A 10,932-nucleotide genomic window follows, 5' to 3' on the forward strand; every position below is an offset into this window, starting at 1 on the left:
TACAATAGTAGCAGCAGTGGATACCCACTTGCAACAAAGGCAGCAGGTTTTACAGCAGCTGAAGAAGGAACTGTCAACTGCTAAAAACCGGATGAAGCAGTTTGCAGATAGGAGTGAAAGGGAGTTCAATGTAGGAGATGAAGTCTATTTAAGGCTAAAATACTCTCATCAGAGGGCTCTGTCTCAAGGACAGGTCTCTAAATTGAGCCCAAAGTTTTATGGACCATTTCCTATTACCACAAGATTTGGGAAGGTTGCCTACCAACTCCAACTGCCTGCTGATTGCCAAATCTACCCGGTATTCTATGTGTCACTGCTCAAGAAGTCAGTGGGAACACAACAGGTCAGCCCATCCTTACCCTCCTTTGTTGAAGACACCACCCCTACTATGGAACCAGCTGCCATATTAGACGAGAATTATCTACAAACAGAGGACTCCCTTGACTCAAGGGCCGGTAAAATGGTCTCACCTTCACCCGGATAAGATAACACCACCTAGAAGTACCTACCAGACCTACTCAAACAGCTTCCTCAAGCTGCCCAACTTCTCTGCATTTCTTGAGGACAATAAATTTTTAAGGACAGGGTTTCCGTGTACCTAGGGCTCCGAGGGGTTGTACATTGTATTGGCAGTTACAAACTGATTGTTCTAGAAGATAGCTTAAGTCGTTACTTACAAGGCAGCAACATTTGTACTCCATTTTAAATTTGGCAGCCTTGTTGGCGTCAATACCTGGCTGGGATCAGTATATAATAACTGATCCATCTTAATTCAATCATCGAAGAATCAATTGGAGAAATTCTCATTTCCCGCTCAATTTCTCTCTCTTCTCTCTCTCTCTCTCTCTTTCGCTCTCTCATTCACTGTTCTTCCCTTTCCCCCTGGCTTTCTCCCAATTTCCCCCTAATTTCCTGCCCCGATTCTCACCAATTAAGTGAGAATCCTCTGTCAGATTTAAGGATCTGGCATCCGCCAACAAAACATATACATGATGCACCAAGGCTCACAAATCCCTGCTGTGAACAACCAGGGATTTTATTTACTACCCCCACGCATAATGATACAAACATTTAGTCATGTGATAACAATAATCGATCATGTTAGAACAAAAACATGTGATACAGATATTCATCTAGTCATGTGATAATAGTAACTCATGTTAGGTTTTAACATAGTTCCTTTCCCAGTCGGTTTAAAATAGTTCATATGTTGAAATGATTGTTTCCAAATCACAGTCCAATGTCAACGACAAGAGAATGGAAAATAGTAATTAATATAATATGGATAAATGGAAACACATATTTTTTACACAATATGTTCTGAGCACTTGCCTGAAAATCGAAAAATCGAGTCCAGTCAACCTTCTGCAAGCTGACTCCATTAATCCTCGTCAAATATACAGTTGACAGCGATATGGTGTGGCAGCGAGCGGCGTCAGCAGAGAGACTTTGGGGTCGGAGATGATGCAAGGCGGCGGCGGCGGCGGAGAGGGCAGAGATGGTGACTCTGGTGGTCGTGTTGTTGGCCAAGGCGGTGGTGGTAACGGGGATTACCGCTGTGCTGAAAGAATGGACGATAAACACTTAAGGGTTTCCCTTTATATAGCCGGGTTGCGGGTGGCGACCCGGTGCTGTTGGACTGGGCAAGGCCCGCAGTTCCATTAGATTGGGCTGGCTGTTTAGCAGCCCAATTCAATTTTAATTGATTTAAGTTTAATTTTTTTTTCATCTATATATATATTATAACAAAACAGCCGTCAAATTTTTTCCCGCCCATTTCCAATTACTATTTTGATATTTTATTATATTTTTTAAATTTTTTTACTTACCCGAAATGAAATTTTTATAGGTCATTAATTAATTCTAGATTTGTGAAAAACATGTAGTTCTTAAAACATGTAAATGATTTTTTTCATAGCTAAATAGTATTTAGAGAATGTGTAAGCATGCTGGTATATGAAGAGCCAAGATAAATATTATTAATTTATCTATATTATTAATTTTTAAATATTAGCATAAAATTTTAATCGAAATAAATTACAAAAAAATGATACTTTTTTAAATTGGGAGAAATCTTAAGATATTAGGTAATATTGTCGAATACCGACTGTCAAGTAAATTTTTTATTTTATTTTTATTTATATATAGTTTAATTAATTTAAATTTATTTTTTTATAATTTTAAATGTTATAATTTTATATATAACTTAAATGTTATAATTTTATTTTTAACTTTATTTTTTTTGTTACTTTTTAAAAAATGTGAGTTGTCTTAAATGTGATAATTGATTGTTAGGAGGAATATGTAAAGTCATGTATAAATAATCAATTTTAAAATTTTGATTATTATTATTTATATAATTAATTATTTATTTAAATTGTCTTTATTTTATATATAGTTTAATTATTTTAATTTTTTTATAATTTTAAATGTTATAATTTTATATATAACTTAAATGCTGTAATTTTATTTTTTAACTTTATTTTTGTTTGTTGTTTTCTTAAAAATGTGACATATCTTAAATGTGGTAATTGATTGTCAGGAAAAATATGTAAAGTCATGTATATATAATTAATTTTGAAATTTTAATTATTTTCATTTATATAATTAATTAATTATTTAAATTATCTTTATTTTATATAGTTTAATTAATTTAAATTTATTTTTTTATAATTTTATATATAACTTAAATGTTATAATTTTATTTTTTAACTTTATTTTATTTTTTTGTTGCTTTCTTAAAAATTTGATCTATCTTAAATATGGTAATTAATTATCAAAAGAAATATGTAAAGTCATGTATGGATAATCAATTTTGAATATTTAATTATTATTATTATTATTTATATAATTAATTGATTATTTAAATTATTCTTATTTTATATATAGTCTAATTAATTTAAATTTATTTTTTATTTTTTTAAATATTATAATTTTATATATAATTTAAATATTATAATTTTATTTTTTAACTTTTTTTTTTGTTACTTTCTTAAAAATTTGACCTATTTTAATTGTGGTAATTGATTGTCAAGAGAAATATGTAAAGTCATGGATAATCAATTTTGAAAATTTGATTATTATCATTTATATAATTAATTGATTGTTTAAATTATCTTTATTTTATATATAGTTTAATTATTTTGAATTAATTTTCTTATCATTTTAAATATTATAATTTTATATATAACTTAAATGTTATAATTTTATTTTTTAACTTTTTTTTATCACTTCCTTAAAAATTTGACCTATTTTAAATGTGGTAATTATTTGTTAGGAGAAATATATAAAGTCATGTATGGATAATCAATTTTAAAATTTTAATTATTATTATTTATATAATTAATTGATTATTTAAATTATCTTTGTTTTACAAACAATTTAATTAATTTAAATTTATTTTTTATAATTTTAAATGTCATAATTTTATTTTTTAACTTAATTGATTATTATCATTTATTTAATTCTCTTTTTTTCTCATTAGTCTATTATGAACATGTGCTATATGTTGAACTTGAATAAATTAAATACAAATTAAATTTGTATTTTGAAAATTATGTTAAGTGAGGAAGATTCAAATTGTGTGGCAAAGCGTGAGAAAAAAGATAAACTTAATGATGACATGTGATTTGATAAATTGAGAGAAATAGGAGAATTTGAAGGAAGAGAAATTAATAAAAAAAAGTAAATATCTCTTTATTTTATTCCTCTCAATTTCCGTTTAACCCTTCCATTTCCTCTTATCTCCTTTCTCGATTATTATTTTCAAATTTTATCTTTTTCTTTACTTTTATTTAATAAATTTTAACCATTTTTTTTAAACCTAATTTGGTATTTTGGTGTAACATAGCAACACTATTCTGTCAAGTGAGTGATGTGAATGCAACTAAGAAAAATTAGGTCTTGAGAGTTCATGTGATATGCACATACGAGACAAATACACGTGAAAATCTAAAAAAAAAAACGTCTACCCTTAAATGCATGTTTTAGAATAAAGAAATAGATTATCATTTTTTTTTTCATGTTATTGTATAATTTTTATATTTTTTACGCATTACTTATTGTATTACATGTTAATTTAGGTTTATTGTTTACATGGTTTCGGAATAGAGTTACAACTTTGTAGATTTATTTATTCGTCAAATTAAAATGGATTATCTTCAATTATATATAAATTCATTTTAAATCTTGACGGAAAATAAAAATGAAAGGAATTGTAGAACTTGAGTTAATTCCAAATGTATACACTCATAATAAGTTAGTTGTTGTAGTTGGGTAATAACTGTAAATAAATTAAACTACATGAGGTGTTTTTGCAATTTGCCCTTTAAAGAAGTCAGTTAACACTAAAGAAAAGAAAAGAAAAGATGAACTTGTTGGCAATAGGCCGCATAATTTGTAAGCTAAAGAGAACGGGCTCTTAAAGAAGAAGGAAAAGAAGAGAAGAAGACGACGACGACGATGATGAGGAGGTCATTTGGAGGCAACGGAGGAATGGGCGGCGGTGGGGGGATGCTAAGGACGGTCCAGAGAGCAGTGAAGGCCAGCGTCGGCGGTGGAGCGGCTTCCCAGGACCCCTTCGCTCATTCCACCGCCACTGCCAACTCCAACTCTCCCACTACTGCTACTTACAAACCCACAACCTCGGCCGCCCTCTCTCTCTCCTCTTCCTCTCCCTTTCCTTCCTCCACCATTCCGATTTCCGCCACTACCACTCTTCCCACTTGGCCCTCCTCTCCCTCCGCCAGCGAAGATTTCGACTGGGAATGCGTCGACGGAAGCGAATTCGGACGGCTTCCTCGCCCTTTTCGTGATGATTTCGTTTTCGGCACAGTTCCTTCGGCGGACGAAGTCCAAAGCGCAGTCGTTGCTCTTCAGCAGTAAGTGCTTTAATTTACGATAATTTCCTGTCATCCACTGAAACTTATTGATCACTTAATTTTTTACTAGGGTTTATCATCTTAATGATTCTGTTTGAGCATTCACTTTCCAATCCGCCTCTTTAATTTACAGAAAACTTTTGTTTCTGCAAGTTTCTTTTGAAAAGTTTTTGTGAACTGTAGACGAAGAACAGCATCGTTTGTTGTCGTTAATGTATGTATGATGGAATCCCTGTAAGTAAATGGGAAAAGCTAGGGCTCAACTAGGTTTGGTAAAGAGAAGAAATTATACGAAAGGATACCATTTTTTAATATTAATTTCAAACTTAATTGAATTTAGTGCGGAAATAACGAGGCAAATAACACTTAGAGTTCATTATTCTTGTTGTCTCTGTTGTTTAGATAACGATGATTAAGTATGAAATATGGCTTAGATTATTACCCCAACAACCAAAATTTCTAAAGCAGCTGATTGTTTCGTCAATGATTGTTGTCCCAAGTTAATTATTTTTGCAGCGGGATGATAGCGATGATGAGGGGGAAATAGATAGGGACTTGGGGTGTTAAATACTAGGTTATTCCTAGAAAGGATGATTTATCCGCTTAGTTCAATAAATTCAATTTTTTAATGAATGTCACTTTCCCAACTTCAGTTGTTTAGAACACAAGGAAAAATGACAGATTACTGTTGTTTGCATTTAACAAAATGGAAAACGTAAGGAAAAATTTGGGGCGGGCTGGGAGGGGGCAGAGAGCTGTTGAATCTTAATAACCGGATCCATGATGGATACTGGGAACCTGATAACGTGGAAATGCAAGCTCGGTAAACCTGCTGGTTGAACTGTCAACGTTCAGCGTCCCAAGCCCATCTGTAATCGCTGACTGCCTGCTTGGTATTCGGATAAAATAGTGGCGGGACTTGATATACCGTCCCTCATTTACAGAATATATATATATATATATATTGTCCCACTTTGGATAAAGGAGATATTACCTGAAGTTATAACCATCCCATGTTTGGTTGATCAAATAGTGAATGAGCTATTACCTGAAGTTAATTGCTAATTTACCAATTTGCCTGTTTGCTCTTTTTTACAAACCATTGAGCAGATCCTTGACCCCGCTAAATTCCAGTGAAAGGAGGACAACATTTTTGAATAAAAACATTTCTTTGTATGCCTTCCAAATAAAAAATATTTATGTATTTATTCCAAAATTTTATGCAGAAAAGTCAATACGATAATGTTGTGCTTGTGATAGCATTTTTATATGTATGAGCCAATTTGAACAATTTACTGCTAACTGGCCACATTATATTATATATATATATATATATTGTGGAAGAAGAAGAAAAAAAATTAGATTTGGATGAAGAAAAATCGGAGGAAGAAGAATAAGTGAGATGATGGCATTGGACGGTGGCTGTGGTGAGATCTGCCGAGATAGAAAGAGAGATATGCTGGAAGAGAAAATGTATTTATGAAGAGAGAGAAGACAAAGAGGATTCTATGGTGGAGGGGCAAAATGGTCCCTCCGGGCCAGACTATTTTATACCCGGGGAGGAGGGTTGGGATGAATTTATCCCACCTTGGCGGGTTAATTCTGTCCATGGTTTAGTTTACCCCACATATCTTCAGATTCTAAACATCTTACCAAACTTGCTGTAAGTGATCAATCAAAGTTCTGAAGAGAGGGGATTCTAACACAATTTTGTTGGATGGCGTTTGACCCCTGGCTTTTCTATGCTCTGTGATAATGCAGAAAGCTGTAGTTCCAGCATAAAATATAACGAAAAGAATAGTCATTCTTTTCTTCTTCAAATGCCCCCCCGCTTAAATTTGAAATTAGAAGGTGTCTTGTTCAATCTTCTTCACTGCTTCTAGATCATGGGCTAATTGCTGCAATGTCTTTCTTGAAATCTTTTATTTGAAGTAGTTGATTAAAGTGATTTTGACAATTGAACAACCCCTATTACATCTTTAGCTTCTCAAGTACGCATAGCTGAACCAATCCCATGGAAGACTAAGAGTCTTTTAATCTTTGACTTTGAGAGATACCCCTGTTTTGTCCAGTCTCCCTCATCTGGAATTAATTTTAAGTGGTTTATTGTAAGAATCCTTAAAACATGATTTATATGATTGCAAACTGATGATTATCTGTTTTTCCATAAAAAATTTATGCAATGTTGAGTATCAAGATTTTCTTGGGATCATTACACATGCTAAAAAAAAAGGCCTGTTATGATGGATTTATTTCTTGCGTGTAGACTTGCTCATAACCCAGCTAAGGGTATTGCCAATAAAGTAACAAACTCAACTGATCTGGTTAACAGAGCTTCTTCGGCTGGGACAGAGTTAGATTGGATTGAGCCGTCGCTCCAGCTGCATAATCCAAGAATGTTGCAGCCTTATGGAACTAACAGAGTTTATGATGCTTTCCATCTACTGCAGACTGAGCCTTGCATTCAGGTGCCTTGTTTGATTGACTCTTGAAATCACATGAAAGGTTTAAGCTTGTGGCCTAGGCCTCAATATTAAGCATGGACAAAATTAAAACTGAAACTACTACATACATTCAGTACTTTGTTGAGTTAAAAAAATCCAAAAACTTGAAATCTGTTGGGAGGAGAAAGGCTTAAAATTGGGACGACCTGCAATTTTGTCTGAATTTTGATTGTTAAAGGCGAATATGTTTATATAAGCTGATTTAAATGACCTGGTGTTCACAATCAGTCATACTACTTGTGATTGTTTAATTCTGATGTTGGCTATGGATGTATGGACATAAACAATGGCTAATGGTCAGTCAAAAGTTTCAAAAAGAAACTTCTATTTTCCTAATGAAGCGTAGATCAGCAGTTGTTCCTAAGGGGTGAACCAGTAGCTGCTGTCTGTAAGAGTTTTGGTTTTCTTCTTTACTTCTTGCTATCAAATGTTGTCATAATGAATTTACATGATGGTCCATGACCATAAAGAACTTTTCATTTGGTTTCCCTCTGCTACCTTTTTTAGTTGGAAAAGAAGGTGAAAAACAACCCAAAGAGCTCCAAAATGGACATCCTTTGCAGTCCCCAAAATTGACGGTGAATGTCATCTAGCAATACTAATAGGCAGATTATATATTTCAAAGGCATAAAGAGGATAGAAACATTTATTTGGAACAACAAAAGAACATTTTTCCTTATCTTTTTGACATACATAGTGTAATCGATTTTCATTGAAGTTTTATGAATTTACCCAGAATAGTTTCTTCTGATATTAATTTGAGTACCTTGGTTGATATTTTTACGTGTAGAGGATGGTAATTTCGTTGTCGTCTGATAAAGCTGTTTGGGATGCTGTTTTGAGCAATGAGGTGGTAAGGGAGCTTAGAGAATCACTAAGTGAAGGTTTGTTTGTAAAAGCCAATCTTTTGATGAATGCGCCAAGCTGCGTGGAATACCATGTTTAGCATTTTATACTCTGCTAAATTCTTCAGCATATCCTGAAGCTGGTAATTTCTACTTTGATAATCACGATGTTTTCTTCGTGCATGCAGCGGGCAGCGACGTTCCTGAGATTGTAGGTGACGGGTCAGATGCCTCTGATGCATCAAGAAACGTGGTACTCTGGATTTTCAACAAGACTAAGGCAAAAGTGATAGAGCTAATTGAGAAACTGGCGAGGGTAATGAACGATCTGTTTCAGACGCCAAAGGGCGACTGCAAGACGATGGGGGGAGCAGATCCTTTTGAGGAAAAGCTCCGGGCTTCCTTCCTGCTGTCAATCGTGGTCCTCTTGATCGTGGTCGTGAGCCGAGCCCATGGGGTGCCATCTTAATTCGACGACACCACAAAGGGTCAAGTTACCTGAATCGACCTTTCGATTGATTAATGTGCAAGGGAGGATCCTTTAGATAAAGAGTTGAAATGGTAATTTGGCTGGTTCTTGTAAGGCAAGCAGACGTTCGTTGTTTGTTGTTTGTTGTTTTTTGTTGTTTGTTGTGGATTTCATTTCACCACCCTTTATTCTTCGTCGTCTTCTTCTTCTTCTTCTTCTTCTTCTTATATTTGAGGGTGTTCTGATTCCATTTAACCTTATTTTGTGGGGTCAATGTCTTGTGATTATTATTAATATGGTTTAAGTGTTTCATTTCAATCTGTCTTCTGGCCCACCAATGCCTTTCAGGCCTTTTAAAAATCTCATTCCCAAAACCAGATAGTATGGAAAGAAATGTGTCTTCTTTAGTTAAAATTTGTTCTCTCCTTTTTAACCTTCATTCTATGCAGTGGAGAGTATACGACAGGGCTAAAAGTGAACATAAACTTGCCCAATCTAGCAATTCATTATTTACATCTTAACAAAAATTAAAAAAAAAAATACTTTTAATTAATTTACTTACTTAATTGAAATTTATTTAGAGTACTAACAATAAGATGAAGCACTTTATATATAAAAATTAATAATCTTTACATGAAAACAAACGAATCCACTAAAAACAATTTATTTTTTTAGCTCCGTTGAGTTGAACGGAGGACCTTTTTTTCATCTTCACCTTAGACAGCTTCACAATTTCGTTAAGAACAAAAACATCTACACAAAATTTTCAGGTTCACATTATATTATAATTAAATAATATTACTATTATTATAATACATACTCAAACTGTAAATACTTAACAATTAGTTAAAAAAATTATTTAATATTCTAAATTTATTAAAAATACCGACTGCGGTATGCCATTTGTTTGGTATTGAATTGTGAAAACAGACCTTTACATGTGACATTATACTTAATAATATTAAGAATAAATAATAAATAAGAATCTCCCAAGTTACACTTTGGTTTTTTTTTAAAATAATAATAAAATTATACTTTACTAAACATTTACTTTAAAAACAAGTGTCTTTAAAAATATAATATTATATTAGCCACAACATTAGCACAATACCTTAGTATCGAAACTATATTAAACATGGTTATGGTCATTTAAGAAAAATTAGACTGCATTTTTTCTCCAACCAAGAAAGTATAAACAAACAAACCAATCACTTTGGTCCCAATAGCCTTGAATTCTAGCCGCTATATAATCGATCACAGATCTCGCGTTCAATTCTCGCTGATAAGTTTCGTAATTTATCTCTCTTGTAAAAATCTTGAAACTGAGCTACGAAGACCCCTTAAAAATGAGAGATTTCACTTTGGTCCCAACAACCCAATCACTCTTTTGTGCAAGTTTAACAATAAAACCAGTAGTAGTATTTACAAAACCCATATATATGATCAAGCACACAACTCAACATCAAGCACAATACAAACAAAACAACCATTTTTAAACTCAAAATCAAAACCTTAAATCCAATTTTATTCATATGCAGACCTTCACCTTCAGAAATTGCTCGCACTCCTAAATTTTTATTAAATTCTCACAAAAAACAGTAAAATTAAATAATAATAAAATAAAACAAACCCAGTGCTATTCTAATCCTAGCAATTACATAACATGCTGCTTCATGGAATTCTTCTATATGCAAACCAAGAATTTTACATCACCCACCTGTCACAATTAACACACACTTCTCCCACTCCCAAGAACAAGCAGGTCCATCAACATTAACCGCTCTCCTAATTTGGCTAATTATAATTTACACTTCGCTTCAAATTTTGGCGCTTCAATTCAACACTAAGTTTTAAAATCAATTCCTAAAATTTTCAAAACTAGGCCATAACGCCCTTAAAAAACCAACATTCAAGACATGTCATAACTAATTCATATGATGGGATGACTAACTTTTAAAATTTTAAATATTAAATAAGTGAATTTTAAAATTGAAACTGAATGAGCAAAGTTCAGGCAACGCCTGCTTAATTTATCCTCTAAACATATTTTCTATAGGCCTACAAATAAAACTATTGTCTGTAGCCAAACAAACACTTAACCACACCAAATTCTGGAACCTCATCACCTCTTAATGTAAAATTATTAATGCCAATTTCAAATTAGAAAAAGGTAAAAAAAAAAAAGAATCTCTCTAAAAAAAAAGAATACAATAATTGAAAATACTACCTGTATT

The 10,932-nt window shown here is 32.8% G+C and overlaps 1 protein-coding gene across 2 annotated transcripts; it reads left to right on the forward strand.

The window, feature by feature from the left end:
• The first annotated feature begins 4,365 nt into the window (after nt 1-4,365).
• On the forward strand, nt 4,366-8,910 carry LOC127796452 (uncharacterized). 2 transcript variants are annotated; one of them, XM_052328605.1, is made up of 4 exons: nt 4,366-4,880; nt 7,147-7,348; nt 8,175-8,268; nt 8,418-8,910. In XM_052328605.1, exons 1-4 carry the CDS (start codon nt 4,462-4,464, stop codon nt 8,696-8,698), a joined length of 996 nt encoding a protein of 331 aa, XP_052184565.1. In that variant the 5' UTR covers nt 4,366-4,461; the 3' UTR covers nt 8,699-8,910. The 2 variants fall into 2 exon arrangements, with proteins under 2 accessions (XP_052184565.1, XP_052184566.1); XM_052328606.1 differs by having other exon boundaries at nt 4,367-4,880; nt 7,213-7,348.
• The last annotated feature ends 2,022 nt before the right edge of the window (nt 8,911-10,932 follow it).

The sequence above is a fragment of the Diospyros lotus genome, chromosome 3 (assembly GCF_014633365.1).
Source record: "Diospyros lotus cultivar Yz01 chromosome 3, ASM1463336v1, whole genome shotgun sequence".
In the NCBI taxonomy this organism is placed as follows: Eukaryota; Viridiplantae; Streptophyta; class Magnoliopsida; order Ericales; family Ebenaceae; genus Diospyros; species Diospyros lotus.

Excerpts from the sequence above, each read along its gene's own strand:
- LOC127796452 (XM_052328605.1), top strand. The coding sequence starts at position 4,462 with ATGATGAGGAGGTCATTTGGAGGCAACGGAGGAATGGGCGGCGGTGGG. Across the intron at positions 7,349-8,174 it reads AGACTGAGCCTTGCATTCAG|AGGATGGTAATTTCGTTGTC; the intron begins GTGCCTTGTTTG and ends TTTTACGTGTAG. Across the intron at positions 8,269-8,417 it reads TAGAGAATCACTAAGTGAAG|CGGGCAGCGACGTTCCTGAG; the intron begins GTTTGTTTGTAA and ends TCGTGCATGCAG.